This window comes from Bubalus kerabau, chromosome 11 (genome assembly GCF_029407905.1).
Source record: "Bubalus kerabau isolate K-KA32 ecotype Philippines breed swamp buffalo chromosome 11, PCC_UOA_SB_1v2, whole genome shotgun sequence".
NCBI classification, from domain to species: Eukaryota; Metazoa; Chordata; class Mammalia; order Artiodactyla; family Bovidae; genus Bubalus; species Bubalus kerabau.
In genome coordinates this window covers 95,787,542-95,805,930 of record NC_073634.1, presented here as the reverse complement: position 1 = coordinate 95,805,930, position 18,389 = coordinate 95,787,542, and the positions used below count along the sequence as shown (strand labels likewise).

The 18,389-nt window shown below is 43.8% G+C and overlaps 2 protein-coding genes across 2 annotated transcripts in view; one reads left to right on the top strand and one right to left on the bottom strand.

Annotated features, from left to right (window-relative positions):
* Nucleotides 1-218, bottom strand: part of MORN5 (MORN repeat containing 5) — a 35,211-nt gene extending 34,993 nt beyond the window's left edge. The window contains exon 1 of the mRNA XM_055541763.1: nucleotides 45-218. Coding sequence (XP_055397738.1) covers nucleotides 45-218 — 174 coding nt within the window. The remainder of the gene's footprint in view (nucleotides 1-44) is intronic.
* Nucleotides 91-17,962, top strand: NDUFA8 (NADH:ubiquinone oxidoreductase subunit A8). Its single transcript, XM_055541047.1, has 4 exons — nucleotides 91-270; nucleotides 7,720-7,883; nucleotides 13,689-13,854; nucleotides 17,643-17,962. Exons 1-4 carry the CDS (start codon nucleotides 220-222, stop codon nucleotides 17,778-17,780), a joined length of 519 nt encoding a protein of 172 aa, XP_055397022.1. The 5' UTR covers nucleotides 91-219; the 3' UTR covers nucleotides 17,781-17,962.
* Nucleotides 17,963-18,389: the final 427 nt, after the last annotated feature.

Below are 18,389 nucleotides of genomic sequence, written 5' to 3'. Positions count from 1 at the left end.
ATGGGCGGGGCCGAGAAGAAGCCCCGCCCCCTAGGGAATGGGACCTTCCCGGCTTTGCGCAGGCTCCGTGGCTTGTGGTTGGGCAAAGCAGTGCGCCTGCGTGCCGCCGCCGTTGCGCATGCGCAGACGCTAGCTGGCCTCCGCGTTCGGAAGGGGAGTTCAAGGAGACGGGGGAGACGCGGCAGCGGGCACCTCCTCGGGGTCGCGGCTACAGCCATTATGCCGGGGATAGTGGAGCTGCCCTCTCTGGAGGATCTGAAAGTGCAGGAGGTGAGACTCGTCCGGAGGAAGGCAAGCGGGGCACAGGGCTTCAGCTTCCCGGGCCTAGGCCCAGCCGGGCTTGCACTCAGCGGACCCTGGGCCCCGGACCTCCCCTCCCAACCCAATGCCCTCAGCATGTACACAGGTTGACCCTCGGACGTCCCCCCGTCAGCTCGGGGAGACCCATCTTTCATTAGCTCGAGAACTCTCCGCTTCCCGGCAGTAACCTGCTTCTCCTTTATGTGAATAATAGTGGTATTTCTTATTAAGCACCAACCAGGGTCCTTTTACTTCATGTCACTTAGTACTCAAACGTCTCTGCAAAGTGAGTGTACAGCCCCGGGTGCTCACAGTCGAGGGAGACAGTCAGTCACCTTAAAGTAGCCTTGTCACTGCAGAGTGCGTTGGAATAGAGCTCGAAAGCCGGAGAAAAAGGAGGTAGTATTGGAGAGCGAATTTACTAACAGCCTGGGAAAGTGTTTGGTAAAAGATCATTTAAAGCATTCATTTACTCAAGAGCTGTCATTTGAATAATTACCATATGCACATACACTGGAAAATGAGATAAACCCTGACGTCAGGGAGTTTATAATCTAATAGGGAAACAGTTCAGTTACAGTACAGTGTAGTTAGAGCTGTGAGGAGTGAAGACCGATAATACTAATTATAGCAAACACTAGCCTCAGGCAGGATGCTGACAACAGACATTAATTCATAGACTCCTCCCAGCCAGGTGAGGATATAATTGATCTCTCCACGTTATAGATACAGTCCTGAGAGAAGTGATTTGCCCATGGTCACACCTCACACTGTAGAGCTACAATATGAACCCAGTTCTGAATTTTAAAGCCATACTTTTAAATGACCGTGTTAGGGGCAAAAGCTCAGAAGATCGAGAAGGCTTAGCAGAATTTTGTGTTTTGCTATTTGATGTGACTCTTGGTGGAAAGCAACAATGACTGAGCCTGGAGAGGTACCTGGGGCTGAGGTAGGGCTGGGTAGCGACTTTCACAGGGCGAGACTGAGCAATTTGGACTTTGAATCCCGTAGGTGTGGAAGATTTTAAGGCAAGGAAGTGTTAGAGCAGGACTGGATAATCAGGCTACATTGGAGGAGAAAGAGGAAGATGGAAAGTTGCATGCTAAAAATTATATCACAGGTCCAGTATTGAGTATTTTACCTAGATACTTCATTTCATCCTATATGCCCATGAAAATGGCATCTATTATTTTCCTTGAATGAAAGGATTTTTAGCTGTGTTTGGAGACTTTTTAATAAAGTGACATTTACCAAAAGGTGGGGAGTAGGTTCTGCGAGCACCCTGTTTGTTTCTTACCCCTCTATGAAGCTGGGTTAAGACTTTGAGTTGCTGTTTTTTTCATTGGCACTCTAATTTGGTTCAACAGTCATCTGAGGTTCTGCTTCTTGGGCGTATTATATTTCTGGAATAAATTTGCCATTAGAGTTCACACAGTTGAATTGAGAAACATATAATTGCATAAATAACTAAAATACAGGACAAAATATTAAATGCTATGGACGAGGGCAAATATGATTTAAGAAAAGAGAGTAGGGGACTTCCTGGTGCCAGTGGTTAGAACTCTGTACTTCAACTACAAGGGTCATGGGTTCCATCCTTGGTTGGGGAACTGATATCCCGCCTGCTGGAAGGCAGGGCCAAAAATAAAAATAAAGAAGAGAGGATTTGAAGTTGTATTTAAATTCTAGGCCTAGCCATTTGGCTTGGCAACCTATTCCAATGTTCTTGCCTGGAGAATCCCAGGGACGGGGGAGCCTGGTGGGCTGCTGTCTGTGGGGTCGCACAGAGTTGGACACGACTGAAGCGACTTAGCAGCAGCAGCAGCAGCAGCAGCAGCCTTTTGGTTACCTTGATTAGTCAGTTTTCCTGTTTGCGGACAGTTATTTTATTTGTAAAATGAAGTGCTTCTAGCTGTCTAATCCTCTGAGGCAGTGAAGGGAACTGAAAGCACTTCTTGGGCATAATGTGAAACTTGGCTAAATGGCATTTGCAGGATGGTATTTCTAGGCAGATATGGAGAGAAGAGCTTTCTAAATGAGACAGGATCTGAAAGGTAAGCAGGTGGGACCAAAAGACAGGTCTGGGAACAGTGAGTTCCGGGTGCTAGAGAACAGCCAGTACTTTTTTGAAGTCTGGTGTGTTGAGAAGGCAGAAGGATAGTTGGGATCCAGAAAGCTTTGAATACCTTGTAAGAAACTTAGGCTTTAGTCTGCTGTTAAGCGTGACTCCTTCAAGGGTTTTGTCGCAGATTTAATAGCAGAGTAACATAAGAATTGTCTTTTAGGACAGCAGTTCTATGAAGAATGATTGAAAGAGAGGAATAAGAAGAGCAAGGGGACCAGTCTTGGTGGCTGTTGAAATAACTGAGGAAGATATTATTGACCCCAATATGATTGGTGACTGTGCTTACAGAGAGAGAAGAACACATTTATCTAGGATTGCTCAGACTTAGCAATGACTTAGATGGCACAGGCAGGAAAGGTTGAGGAATCAATGTCAGATTTGCACCCTGACAATAGGACTGAGGGAGCCAGAAGCAGTGGGTTTGAGAAGCAAGTTAAACCTGTTTTGGACCTCATTGACCTTGGAGTTAATGACACATGCCTATGGAAGATGAGCCAGAAGCTTTGTGCAGGAAACTCTTTGGACACATTGACCATTTTGCATAAAAATAATGGCCAGTATTTATGATGTGTCCTGAGAAATCTGGATGCAGGTCAAGAAGCAATGGTTAAAACTGGACATGGAACAGCAGACTGTTTCCAAATTGGGAAAGGAGTATGTCAAGGCTGTATATTGTCATCTTGCTTACATGCAGAGTACATCATGTGAAATGCCAGGTTGGATGAAACACAAGATGGAATCAAGATTGCCAGAAGAAATATCAATAACCTCGGATATGCAGCTGACACAACCCTTATGGCAGAAAGCAAAGAAGTAAAGAGCCTTTGATGAAAGTGAAAGAGGAGAATGAAAAAGTTGGCTTAAAATGCAACATTCAGAAAACTAAGATCATGGTATCCAGTCCCATCACTTCATGGCAAGTAGATGGGGAAACAGTGAGAGACTTTATTTTTGGGGGCTTCAAAAATCACTGCAGATGGTGACTGCAGCCATGAAATTAAAAGATGCTTGCTCTTTGGAAGAAAAGCTATGATCAACCTAGACAGCATATTAAAAAGCAGAGACATTACTTTGCCTTCAAAGGTCCATCTGGTCAAAGCTATGGTTTTTCCAGTAGTCATGTATGGATGTGAGAGTTGGACCATAAAGAAAGCTGAGTGCCAAAGAATTCATGCTTTTGAACTGTGGCGCTGGAGAAGACTCTTGAGAGTCTCTTGGACTGCAAGGAGATCCAGCCAGTCAATCCTAAAAGAAATTAGTCCCGAGAATTCATTGGAAGGACTGATGCTGAAGCTGAAACTCCAGTACTTTGGCCACCTGATGTGAAGAACTGACTCATTGGAAAAGACCCTGAAGCTGGGCAAGATTGAAGGCAGGAGGAAAAGGGGATGACAGGGGATTAAATGGTTGCATAGCATCACGAACTTGATGGACATGAGTTTGATCAAGCTCTGGGAGTTAGTGAAGGACAGGGAAGCCTGGCATGCTGCAGTCCATGGGGTCACAAAGAGTCACACACGACTAAGCGGCTGAACTGAATTTATTTATGATGCACTTCTATGTGCTAGGCACTTCATAATATTTTTATGTGTATTGACTCACTTAAGCCTCACAACAGTTCCATCAGCTGAGTACTGTCATCCTCCATTTTATGTAAATTAAGCAAAATACAAAGCCTAGTATAAATTAAGTAGTCCAAAAAAAAAGGGTGCCGATTGGGTGTAAGGAAGAGAGAATAGGACTAGAAGGTTGCTTGTAGATTGTGGGACTTTTTCTGCCCCCCTTTCCACACCTGCAGACTGTATAAACCTGGTGTGCAGTGAGGCTGTTATGGGGACAGATAAAGAAGGGCGTTGAAATTCTGTGTTCTTTTGAGACAAAGGGGGCTGAATGGATCTGAGAGGGTATTCACGGTAAGCAGCTGTGCAGGGATGTGGTTTCTGCTGGAACTCAAATCAGTCTTAGTGAAGAAGCAGGTGAGGGCTGTTGGCAACATCCGTGGTTGTGATGTAGTGGCAAGCTGCGTGATGGGAGGTCACAGTCTCTCTTGCCAGTTCTGTGCCTGCCACTGATGTGCCATGGCATCTTGAGCACTTGGCTCCTCTTCCTCAGGAAATAAGTTCAGTGAGTTCTCAGCCTTGATTTCCCTGCAACAGGGTATTCTATTATGTGCTCAACAGCATGGGCATACCTAGATTGGGGTAAGACATTGGCAAGGAAGTAAGGCAAAGAAAGCCATAGACTTTTGGTGGCATGATAGCTGTGGAAGCATTGGAGTAATTAAATCAGCCATTTAAAGATGTTCTAAGGCATTCAACAAGGAAATCAAGACAGCTAACTTAATTTTAAAAATATATTAGGCTTTAAAAATAGTTTGTCTTGATTTTTAGTCTCCCAGCTCTCTATAGATAATATAGCAAGCAAGCATGTACCACTCAACTAACTGAAATAAACTGTTATCAAAAACTGGAATGCAGAATTTTAACAGATGTGTAAACGAACTTAATAGAATTGTCATGGCAAATTTCACTTCCATCCTAAATTCACCTTTGCTTTGATAATTTTAACAGTTGCAATATTAGTGTCGTGTTAGTCGCTCAGTCATGTCTGACTCTTGGACCCCATAGACTGTAGCCTGCCCAACTCCTCTGTTCATGGAATTCTCCAGGCAAGAATACTGGAGTGGGTAGCCATTCTCTTCCCCAGGGGATCGTCCCAACCCAGGGATCAAACCCAGGTCTCTTGCATTGCAGGCGAAGTCTTGACCATCTGAGCCACCAGGAAAGCCCATGTAATAGTAGTCACAGCCATAACTTTATTCTCTTCCTATAGTGTTTAGATGAATTATCTTTTCATCTTTTCTTGCCTTTGGTCTTATTAAAAATAATAATAACTTAACCTGAGGCTATGTGAAATTTGTAAAAAATGAAATAATAAAAATTTTATTATTATAAATAATATAAAATTATTCTCATGCAAAAATTCTTGATATTTACATATCAAATCCAGTGGTATCTTACGACATAATGCATGAGGACAGACTAGATTTTACTCGAGTACACTGGATCAGTTTTAGAAAATCTGTTAATACTCTTCATGACATTTATAGATTAATGAAAAATAAACCTGAAAATTGCAGTCTTGCCTGGTGGAGGAATCAGCAGTGAAACAAAGCTAGTTATGATTAGAAAGAAACTTCCCTAATGAGGAACATGTAGGCAAGTATATCCCAGACACCAACAGCCCTTATCATGCCAAACTACCTTAAAGTTGGGAACAAAGCAGGGAAGCCTGCCATCATTGCTGTTTCTCTGTGTCATCCTGGAACTTCTGGTCAGAGCATTAAGAGAAGAAAGGAGAAGAAGGTAAAGAAGTAAGTATCAGAGAGGAGGGCTTCCCTGGGGGCTCAGATGGTAAAGAGTCTGCCTACAATGTGGGAGACCTGAGTTCAGTCCCCAGGACAGGAAGATCCCCTGGAGGAGGGCATGGCAACCCACTCCAGTATTCTTACCTGGAGAATCCCCATGGACAGAGGAGCCTGGTGGGCTTCAGTCCCTGGGGTCACAACTGAGTGACTAAGCACATCACAGAGGAAGGGAGGCAGTTTTTACTTGTACATGGAAGCGTTTCTGTTAATCCTCTGGAGTTGCCTGTCAGAACTGATGAGAGTTAGTGAAGTATGGCTGTAGAGAAGATGCAGTGTACAGACTAGCAATAACTAACTTGAAAATGTAAGGGAAATATAACCTATCTAGAGAGTATCCAAAATATGAGAACATTAAGAAATAAATAAGAAATATGCAAGATTCCTGTATGGGAAACTAATTTTAACCGAGGGAAGTGAGAATGAGCTAACTAGAGAGACATACTGATAACTATGTTCTGGATGAGAAGGCATCACCCAGATAGTCTTAACCTCTCCTGTAAGTGTTACATCCCTTGCTGCCTGTCTGGGGTGAGTGCTATGCACCAGGTATAAAAGCCAGCGGTACCCCCAGAGAACGCCCTCTACACGACCAGCCCCTTGGCTGCACCAGCCTCATCTCCCCACTCCTGGTCCATACTTCCTCCTTCAGCCACACAAACCCAGTCTCTCCACCCCATCCTCTCCAGGCCTCTGTGTCAGGGGTTTCCTTCCCACGGCTAGAAAAACCTGCCCCCCTCCCCCAATTTCTGCTCTCGTTCCCCCGCTGCCATTACAAGCCAAGTATTTAATGCCTCGTTTTACCCTGTCTTGTTCTCATTTGTGACAGCTCCTTGTGCTCAGCACTGTTTTGGGTGCTTGGTGGACCATGGTAAATATCACCTTAATTAGAATTTAGGGAGAATGGGCATCTCTACAGTAGTGGACTTCTGTTGAAAACAAAACCCCTGCCCTCTTGGAGCTTACGTTCCAGTGGTCACAGATCGAGTGACCACAGGTGCTAGCTTATCTAAGATGATCAGGGAGAGACTCTCTGGGGAGATAAAATGTGAGCAGAGACCCAGTATTGTAGAAGTGCCTTTTCCATTCTAATTTGATATATGACTAGACTTAGCACGATTGCAATGCAGACTGTTGGGGGAGGGGTGTTCATCTGTAAGAACAGCTGGACCAGTTTTGAAAAGGAGGGCTGGTGAGGAGGATGGTCTTCCCAGACAACAAACAGTAATTAAAACTGCCTCAGTACTGGTACCGGAAAAGAGGCCAGCGGGACCCCTGCTGCAGCAGCTGCTAGACAGGCTCTGGGCAGTATGGTGAGCTGGCTGGCTACTCTGTGCTTCTCGAGAAACTGCTGGGCTGCGAGTGAGTGCGACTGGCATAGTTGTAGGGATGGCTGCCTTGAATACACTCTGAACTTCACAAAGTTCACAAATGCAGTACTTTATTCTTAATAATAACTTGCTGGACTATCGGCTCTCATTGGTCCCTTCTGGTCTCTAATCTTCTGTGATTCTGTCGTCTTCTGGAAATTTTACATGTCTTTCCACTGTTATTCCTGGAAAGGAGACTCATCCATGCTCCTCAGGGTTGGTTCCTCCCCTTACATCCCCGAAGCCTCCATCTCCCTTCAGACTTCTGCTTTCTGTCTCACAAAGATCTAAGGATTCTCTTGGGGCTGCCGTTCCCTTATGTCTAAAGTGGGAGTTGGTGATATCAGCCTGATGAGATTATTACAAAGGTGTGTTTTCTGGGCCAAGTCAGAACAAGAGAACCTTCCTATTCCCTCTGTCTTGATGATCTCAAGGAGAGGTTGAGGACCTGGTGTTCTGGTCACGAGTCTGTGGTCCTTCTCCCCTGTCCCTCTCCCCAGGTGAAAGTCAGTTCATCTGTGCTGAAAGCTGCGGCCCATCACTACGGAGCTCAGTGCGACAAGCCCAACAAGGAGTTCATGCTATGCCGATGGGAAGAGAAGGACCCCCGGCGGTGTTTAGAGGAAGGCAAGCTTGTCAACCAGTGTGCCCTGGAGTTCTTCAGGTAGGATCTTTTCACCTAAGTGCGGGTGGGCTGAATCATCAAGGTGTGTGTTATCTTCTTGGTGAATGTCCAGCTAAATTAAGTGGAAGGATAATTTTACTAATTCTGGTAGGAAATAGAAGGCTTTGCAATCAGATAGACCATTCTAAAGCTCACAATAAATGATACTTACTTTTGTTATGTGTTTTTATTATTTGGCATGTTCTTTTTCTTTTTTAATTTTTTTTGAAGTTGAGTTGATTTACACTGTTAGTGTGGCATTATACAATGTTACTGATTTCTGCTGTACAACAGTGATTCAGTTATATATATATGTGTTCTTTTTTTTAATATTCTTTTCCATTATAGCTTATCACAGAATATTGACTCTAGTTCCCTGTGCTATACAGTAATATCTTGTTTTTTAATCCATCCCACATATAATAATTTGCATTCGTGTATCTGTGAGTCTGTTTCATAGATGTGTGTGTTTGTGCTGTATTTTAGATCCTGCAGATAAGTGATATCATACTGTAGTTGTCTCTGTCTGTCTGACGTCACTTAGTTTAATCTCTAGGTCTGTCTGTGTTATTGCAAATGGCATTACTTCATTCTGTTTTATGGCTGAGTAGGATTCCATCATACAGGGTTCCCAGGTAGCACTAGTGGTAAAGAACCCACCTGCCAATGCAGGAGATGTAAGGGATGCAGGTTCAATCCCTGGGTCAGGAAGATCCCCTGCAGGAGGGCATGGCAACCCACTCCAGTATTCTTGCTTGGAGAATCCCATGGACAAAGGAGCCTGATGGGCTGCAGTCCATGGTGTCGCAAAGAGTTGGACACGACTGACGCCACTTAGCGTGCAGGAGTCCATTGTGTACACCCACCCATCCACATCTTCTTTATCTGTTCAGTTATTGATGGGCGTTTAGGTTGTTTTCCATGTCTTGTCTATTGTGAATACTGGCATGTTCTTTAATCTCTGTGAATTACAATTTCCAAAATAGAGTAATACCTGTCATATAAGATTGTTGTGAGAAATTTGAAAAGGCACATAAAAGCAACTAAGAACAGTGCTTGCTAGCTGTCAGGCATTCACTAGTTTGTTATCATTATCATTACTGCAGGACACACAGTTATGAGGGAAAGGAAGGTGTGTTTAGAGTCAAATGTTTAGATAGGCCACTAAGTACTGTAAGTAGAAAAAGTCCAAATTATAATTGTAGAAAAATGTTTTAATAACCATATTAGTCAAAACTCAAGGGGACAGAAACTGAATTCATAAGGAATTGACTCATGTAAGTGTTAAGTCCAGAAATGGGATTGGCATCAGGCAGGGCTGGATCCAAGGGCTTAAATAATTTCATAACTTCTTGGAGTCTTTTTGCTTCACCTCTTCTCCCCTCAGTTTCTTAGTTCTGCTTTTCTCTATCAAACTCATTTTCAAAGAGACTTCCTTGCCGTAGCAGAAATGGCCTCTAGCCACTCGAAGCTTCTAGGCTCCTTACTTAGCAGACCCAGATGGAGTGCCCCCCAGTAGCATGAGCTGAGGTTCCTGGAACTGAGTCTCATTGTCCTGGCTGGTCGACTTCATGTATGTGTCTATGAATCAGTTAGGTTTTGAGAGATAAAATACTGTGACTGGTCAGGCCTTGCCATAAGTGGGGAGTAGACTTAGACTCATCTGAATCACATTGCCAAGCCATAGGGAGTGGTTGTTCCCCAAAGGAGACTCTGAAGGATGTTCCAGAAGAATGGGGAATGACTGCTGACTAGACAAATGAACAGATGTCCCCTACAGTGACGTAAGAGCTATTCACACAATAGCTGTTTTCCTTCTTTCTTGCTTTTGCTGTCTTTGTCCACATGCAGAGATACTTTTGTACTTAAAAGTCATAGTGTGTGTATTCATTCAAAATATTTGTTTTTCTCTTGAAACTATTGGAAACATTCTTTCAAGTTGCTCCCTCTTTGTGATCATCATTTTTCAGTTCAGTTCAGTCACGTCGGACTCTTTGCGACCCCATGAATCGCAGCACGTGAGGCCTCCCTGTCCATCACCAACTCCCGGAGTTCACTGAGGTCTAAGGTGTATATATTTTCCTCAGATAACTCCTCACTTGGGACCTATTTATTCCCCTTAGATTCAATTCTAAAGTTTACCAGCTTTGAAATTTTAGAAGAGAGGGAGGCATACTCAGAGATGTGGTGCTGACAGAAGTCAGAGGCAAAAGACAATGACAAAGGAGGAGATAGAATTATAAAAAGCAAATTCACAAATTGACAAGGATCTTCTGATCTTGGGGGTCAATCAGTGTAGAGGCACACCACTCTCCACACCTCCAAAGCTCAAGGACTTCATTCTGTTTGTGCACAGAACAAAAACAGAGATTAATTCTTGTCATTAATAAGAAAGGTAAACTATGTTTGCTCTCTTAAGAAGCAACATAGAATATAATTCATTTTGTGGTCACCAAAAGTGGTTGAAGGAAAAGTAACTTGTGTATGAAAGGGATAAGCCTTCATTATTTTGCAAAATTCCCTTTCTCTTACCATTCAACATTGCTAGTAATCAAATAAATGCACATTCAGGCAAGAATAAAATACTGTTATTTTATGTAAAAGGCTATATGAGGCAGTGGAAGAAGCGTAGAGTGCCTCCTTCCCCTGTTGGAATAATAATGAAGAACTTATTTGTCATTTTCCAAGAACCTAGCTATAGTGAACACAGGAATCATATTTAGCATAAGAACTTCAGAGGTGGCTGAAGAAAATACAAAAGAAAAACTGGCTTTTCATTCCTGCTCAGCCCCGCTCCTGTAAGGCAACCAATGGATATCAGTTTCTTACACCCTTCCAGGGTGTAACTGACACCCTTCCAGGTATTTTGAGAATAACCTTTGGAGGGGTGACAGGAGGTACAATAGGAAGGAAGAAGGAATGTCAAAGCCTAAGGAGCTTTTCAGGGTTATCTCTAGTCTCACTAACCTAGACTTCTACGGTACACAAAATTGCACCCTGCTAACCTTGACTAAAGGAACTAGGAACTAAAGAGCTTTTTGAAGGTGACAGAGGAGAATGAAAAAGCTGGCTTAAAAGTCAACATTCAAAAAACGAAGATCATGGCATCTGATCCCATCACTTCATGGCAAATAGATGGGGAAACAATGGAAACAGTGACAGACTATTTACTTGGGCTCCAAAATCACTGTGGACAGTGACTGCAGCCAGGAAATTAAAGGAGCTGCTTGCTCCTTGGAAGAAAAGTAATGACAAACTTAGACAGCATATTAAAAAGCAGAGACATTTCTTTGCCTACAAAGCTCCGCAGAGTCAAAGCTATGGTTTTTCCAGTAGTCATGTATGGATATGAGAGCTGGACAATAAAAAAGGCTGAGTGCCAAAGAACTGATGCCTTCAAACTGTGGTGCTGGAGAAGACTCTTGAGAGTCCCTTGGACAGCAAGATCAAACCAGTCAATCCTAAAGGAAATCAATCCTGAATATTCATTGGAAGGACTGATGCTGAAGCTGAAGCTCCAATACTCTGGCCACTCTGGCCACTTTATGCAAAGAGCTGACTCACTGGAAAATACCCTGATGCTAGGAAAGACTGAAGGCAGGAGGAGAAGGGGACACCAGAGGATGAGATGGTTGGATGGCATCACTGAATAATGGACATGAGTTTGAGCAAGCTCTGGGAGATGGTGATGGACAGAGAAGCCTGACATGCTTCACAAAGTCCACGGGGTTGCAAAGAGTCAGACACAACTGAGTGACTGAACAAAACCTTGACTTGAGAATCACGTTTGGTAGTGAGCTAGCATGACCAATTGGAACTTTGGACTCCTCCAATATGCTGTGGCAGAAGAAGGGTGCAAACTATTACTCTGGTACTGAGGCTGTGATCTGGACTCTGCTACCCTGGCACCTACATGAACAAACAATTATCTACTAGTTCTTACAGCAGGAGACTTCACCATCCTGGAAGCTTGTGAAATCCAAACACTTCTCACTTATACATACTTTCTTTGAGTCAAAGGAAAACTGCTTTGCCAAAGTTCTTAGAAAATAAAAAGCTTTCAAATGAATACACATTCTACCTTATTAGCAATCAAATGAATATAAATTCAAGCAGGAATAAAATACCATTTTGTACCTATCAATGTGTAAATCAAATGCAATGCTGGTGACGCATATGAGGATACAGTGCTGAGTACAGCATAAACTGACCCAACTTCAAAAGACAGGGCAACTGTGATTCAAGAGCCATAAATCATGTTCAAAGCCTTTTAAAGAATAATCTCATTGCTGGGGAATGTATGCTAATTTATTAATTAAAAAATGAAAATGATCTCTACACAAATATAACCACTGCAGATTTATCCAAAACAATCAAAAACAGAAATCAACAACGATGTTTAGTAACAAGAATCATGAGGTACATTATGACTGGTTTATCTACCAGTGGAATATTAGACAGCCATTAAAAATGCCCTTATGGCAGAAAGTGAAGAGGAACTAAAAAGCCTCTTGATGAACGTGAAAGAGGAGAGTGAAAAAGTTGGCAAAAACGAAGATCATGGCATCACTTCATGGGAAATAGATGGGGAAACAGTGGAAACAGTGTCAGACTTTATTTTTTTGGGCTCCAAAATCACTGCAGATGGTGACTGCAGCCATGAAATTAAACGACGCTTACTCCTTGGAAGAAAAGTTATGACCAATCTAGATAGCATATTCAAAAGCAGAGACATTACTTTGCCAACAAAGGTTTGTCTAGTCAAGGCTATGGTTTTTCCTGTGGTCATGTATGAATGTGAGAGTTGGACTGTGAAGAAGGCTGAGCGCCCAAGAATTGATGCTTTTGAACTGTGGTGTTGGAGAAGACTCTTGAGAGTCCCTTGGACTGCAAGGAGATCCAACCAGTCCATTCTGAAGGAGATCAGCCCTGAGATTTCTTTGGAAGGAATGATGCTAAAGCTGAAACTCCAGGACTTTGGTCACCTCATGCGAAGAGTTGACTCATTGGAAAAGACTCTGATGCTGGGAGGGATTGGGGGCAGGAGGAGAAGGGGACGACAGAGGATGAGATGGCTGGATGGCATCACTGACTCAATGGATGTGAGTCTGAGTGAACTCCGGGAGTTGGTGATTGACAGGGACTGAGCGACAGATCTGATCTAGACCTTTTTTGTTTTAAAAATATGTATTTATTAATGTATTTAGCTGTGTCGGGTCTTAGTTGCAGCACGTTGGAACTAGTTCTGAATCCGGGCCCTCTGCATTGGGAGCATGGAGTCTTAGCCACTAGACCACCAGGGAAGTCCCAGTGATAGTCTTTTGGCATTTCTTTTCATTTATTTTTGCTGTATAAAGAAACTAGGTCATATGCCTCAGATCTTTTTTTACGTATTGGTCCTCAACCTGAGGATCTCCAGGTCACCTTGCAAGTGAGGTAAGAGTACTCTCATACCTTTCAGAAAGCAAGACTGTGTGTTTGAGGTCTGTATCAAATTTTTCCCCACTTTTTTGTTTTTCATGGTTCTGCAAAGAGCTACGCCTAACCAAGGGCTTCCCAGCTGGCGCAGTGGAAAAGAAAATGCCTGTCAGTACAGGAGACCCAGGAGATGCCGGTTCGATCCCTGGGTCAGGAGTAGGAAATGGCAACCCTCTCCAGTATTCTTGCCCAGAAAATTCCAATGGACAGAGGAGCCTGGCAGGCTACAGTCCATGAAGTCGCAAAGAATCAGACGTGACTGAGTGCGTGTGCGCATGCACGCATGCACACACAGACGCACACTCCTAACCAAGCCCTCTTTTCCAGGCAGATAAAGCGGCACTGTGCGGAGCCTTTTACGGAATACTGGACCTGCATCGATTATTCTGGCCTGCAGCTATTTCGTCGCTGTCGCAAACAGCAGGCACGATTTGACGAGTGTGTGCTGGACAAACTGGGCTGGGTACGGCCGGACCTGGGGGAGCTGTCAAAGGTAACATGATTTCCTGCTGGTCTTTCTCTCCCTGAGGGTGGGGAAAGGCAGGAGGAGGTCCAGAAAGGGTCTTTTGTGAGTTCAGGTCTGATGTGACAGATCCATGCTGACCAGACAGCTCAGCTAGGGAGTGATTATCCACAGCCCAGAGTTTACTCAATAGAAATGCGCCTTTACATAGATCTTCCGGCATGAGCAGGCTTCTTGTTGGTTAGTAGTAGATAACTGAAGAACAGAAGGGAGTAGATGAGGATAAAATGTTTAAGGGGCTCGGTCAGTTGAAAACATTGAGGTTATTATGGGGAAATGGGTTTGAGATTATGCCTGATTTTTCAGGAGCATACCTGAGAATTTTTTTTAAAAAGTAACACCTGTAGTTTTAAAAGCATGTTTTCCTACTTTCTCCTTTATTTCCTGTCTCAGCTGTGACACCACCATCTATTGAAACCTCAGAACTCGAAGAAACCTGAACATCTCTCTTCTTCACTTAGCCCTCTGTCTTCCTTTATCCAGTCCTCAATTCCTCTAGATCAGCATCTCCTGGAATATTATATTAAATCCTCGCACTGTCCTCACTTCTTGGACAGGCGTTCTTAACTGGGCTACATGAGCTTCTGGGAGGGCAGGGTGGATGACTATAGGCATGATCTGTGTGGAAAATAAATATGACTATCCATTAAAAAAAAAAAAACAACTTTTCAAAGGGGCCTCCTATTTGCTCATAAAACTGAGCATCGCCTCTGTATCCTGAGACGCACAGCCCTTTGTGATCTGAACTGTTCCTGCTTCTTAGGCATCGTCTCCTCCATTCTTTCTGGGAAGCATAGGTAGCAAGGCATGGCGGGAAAGACTGGTTTGAAAGGAATCTGAAAGTAGGTTTGAATCTTAGTTTCATGACTTCATTGCTCTGGGATCTTGAGCAAATTGCTAACCGTCTCCTCTCCTACCACAGTTATAAGATGGGACCAGTATTAGTCCCTGTTTTTCTGTGGGGATTAAGCTAAGGAGGTTATGTGAAGCCCCAGCATAATGTTGACCCATAGGCCCATAATTATTAATGTTCCCTTCCCTTTGTGTGTGGCATCTATGGATGATAGTTGGGTCTTAAGCTTGTTGCCAGAAGTAGAGGAATGATTTAGCAATTTTATTTTTTTGGTATCTGGCAAATCTTTCCTTCAGATACCTTCTTTTGCTGCAGTGAACAACTTATTTATTTTTACTTTTGAAAAACTTTTATTGAAATATAGTTGATTTACAGTGCTGTGTTTCAGGTATACAGTAAAGTGATTCAGTTATACATGTATATTAATATGTATATATATTCTTTTTTAAAACATTCTCATCATTAGATGCTCTTACTGTATACTGAGTATAATTCCCTGTGCTATACAATAGGTCCTTGTTGGTTATCTGTTTTATATATAGTAGTGTATATATTCTGATCCAAAGTGAGCAAATTATTTTTATTTATTTTTTTAAGAAATAATTATTTTTATTTATTATTTATTTATTTTGGTTATGCCGGCTCTTAGTAATGTGGCACATGGGATCTTCCATCTTCTTTGCATTACACAAGATCTGTTAGTTACGGCATGCAGGATCTAGTTCCCTGACCAGGGATTGGACCTAGGCCCCCTGCATTGGGAGCTCAGAGTCTTATACACTGGACCACCAGGGAAGTCTCCCAAGTTATTTTGAATAGTTGATCATTCTAAGTTGGAAAGTGGTAGAACTTTTACATCTAATAAAGAAAACTGCCTTTTCTTATTTCTGTCTCATGAAAGGAGAGTTTACAAATCATGCTGTTAAGAAAGTATATTTATTCCTGAATCTTTGTATTAACCCTTTTAGAAAACCAAGCAAAGAAAAAGGTATTGTTACCTGAACTCTTTCCAAAAGTGTATTTCATTAAGAGGATGGTTATACTTCAGTTCAGTCTCTAAGAAGGGTCATAACTGGCTGGACAGAGTCTGTACTCAGCATCGCTCACTCGTGCGTCCTGGTCCCTGCCCTCCCACACGCACCTGGTGAATTCCTCGACCAGTCTCAGCTCAGGTGTCGGGTCTCTGTGAAGTTTCTGGCTTTCCTAGGTAGGGTTGCACTCTCTCACCCGTAATTCCTTTGCCCTGATAATGTTAATTTTGAAAATAACTAATGAAGCATCTGCTCCATACATCAGGCACTTCACGTGTGTTATTCTAATAACCCTGGGAGCTACTGTTGGCCCCGTTTACAGATGGGAAATTGAAAGTTCAGTCAGATCCCCAAGGTCATTTACCTAGTAATTAGTTTGACCACATGCTTCTGCTCCTTCTGTTTTGAGTCTGGTGCAGAAGAGGAAGTTGTTTCATTGTCCTTTCCACAGTAATTTGTCCTTTAAAGGGGCCCTTTTATTTTCTCTAGATTTATTTCGCAGACATCTTGAATTCCTTAAAGGAGCTTCAAATGCCAGCTGGAGGCATTTGGAATACTCTGTCAAGCAACAAGGAACCATTAGTGATCTCTAATTATAGCGGAGAGATGAGAAAACTGTTTTAAAAGCAAATGAAAAACTATTCTGGACTTGTAGTCAGAAGACTGGAGTTCTAGCTCCAGCTCTGACATTTACAGTGTCCTGATCTTAGACAAGCCAGCATCTCTGCTCCTCTTCTGTGGACTGGAGATAATTATACCTCAGAGGGTGATTATAATAAGAATTGTGAGACTGTGTCCATGAAAGCTCTGTTCACAATAAATGGTGTTTGAATTTGTACATCTGGGAAGATTGATCTGGTTGTATCACATGGGGCGGCTTGGGAGACCACTAGATAACAAGACCGTTAATAACTGTGGCCTTCTGTCTTTCTGCTTCTCTGGGCCCATTTCCTCATCTTTACAGTGAGAACAGTTTCTGCTGGGTTTCTGATGGAGACTTCTGTGGGCTAATGGGGGTGTAAAATTCCATCTTCCTCTCCCCTTGGACCCCAGTTCTGTGCTGTACCCTCACCTGGCCCGTTGGCTCAGCACCCCCAGTCTAGCTTTTGCACACTCTGTCCTGGCCTACAGACGTGATTAAGTACTTCCTTGCTCCAGTAACATCTGTTGCCACTGGATTAAAATTCAAACATCTTTGCATATTTTTCACCGCCCTTCATCATCTGGCTCCTGCCTCCCAGCATCTCTCAACATGTAAAAAGCACAGACTCTGGAGCAGGCAGAGCTGGCTTCAAGTCCCGGTGCTTCCACTGTTGGCCTGGTAGCCCCACTGAAGCTGCAGGTTGACTCTGAGGAGTGTCAGCGTGAACTGGAATAATGTCTTCAACGACAGGACCAGGCGCACAGCCTGTCCTTCGGCTGTTTAAGGATGTGCCTCCCTCCCTATCTGTGTACTCTTGGTTTACTTGGAAGGTCTTTTCCTCTCTGCCTTCCTGATTGGTTCCTATTCATCCTTCAAGATGGAGCTAAATACTCCCCCTTCAGAAATAGTTGGGGCCCCTGGAGGACAGCGGGTGGAGGTCCTGTTTCTCCCGCACCCCACCCCCGTGACTTGCCTGGGAAGCCCTCGGGGTTGGCCTCCTGTCTGGCTCCTGTAGCGAGGACTATGTGAATCTTGTTCCCTTCTGTATCCTAACTTCTTCCATACGGAGTGGCACAGGGTAGGCATTCTTCAGTGTGTATTCAGGGTGGAGTATGATGTGCTAGGGCTTCAGAGATGAGGCAGGGGCAGAGAGGAGACCGGTAGGTGTGTTTGTGGCCACAGCTCCTACACCTGACTCTCAGCTTCCCTTTTCCTCCTCTTCCCTCCGCAGGTCACCAAAGTGAAAACAGACCGGCCTTTACCAGAGAATCCCTATCACTCAAGAGCAAGGCCAGAGCCCAACCCTGAGGTGGAAGGCGATCTGAAGCCCGCCAGGCATGGCAGCCGCCTCTTTTTCTGGACCATGTGAAGATGGGTCCGTGGCCCCACACCCAGGCATGCGCCCAGGCAGCGGGCAGTGAACTCTCCTGCCGTTTGCATCAACCGATAGAGGGCTTTTTCCGGGATCACAAACATTAACCAAAACGTTAATTTATGTGACTTGGCAGTTATTCTATACCATTTCCTGCCCATTAAAAATTTTAAAGGAAACAGTTGTATTTTATTATGTTTTCTATAACCTTCTGGCCTTTAAAGATGACTTCCCCTTGCTTTTTCTCCTTGTGGTCCTGCCTGTTCCCTCGCTCGCTGTCTGTTTTAAGTAGGCAACTGCCAGTGCAGTGGGGGAGCCTCGTGGGATCACGGACAGGTGAACGTGTAAAGGAGAGGCTTTGTTACCTGCAACGGCACCTCAGGACCAGTCTGTGTTCACACATTTTGAAGTCTCCATTTTTCTTCCCATCCAACATCTCAGACAAATAGAGTTCCCTGAAGGTCATACAAGGGAAGCGTCCAGGATAGAAGAAGCACAGAAACATTTGCGCCTGTGACTCAGGCCATGGGCGGGGCGCCTGGCTGGGTCTTCTGCAGTCTCGCTCAAAGTTCCTTAAAGAACCAAACTTCCACCACTTCCCCTCGA

Bases quoted from the DNA above. Each gene is read 5' to 3' on its own strand.
- NDUFA8 (XM_055541047.1), top strand. From the start codon at position 220: ATGCCGGGGATAGTGGAGCTGCCCTCTCTGGAGGATCTGAAAGTGCAG. The intron at 271-7,719 runs GTGAGACTCGTC...CCCTCTCCCCAG, and splicing joins AGGATCTGAAAGTGCAGGAG to GTGAAAGTCAGTTCATCTGT. The intron at 13,855-17,642 runs GTAACATGATTT...TTCCCTCCGCAG, and splicing joins ACCTGGGGGAGCTGTCAAAG to GTCACCAAAGTGAAAACAGA.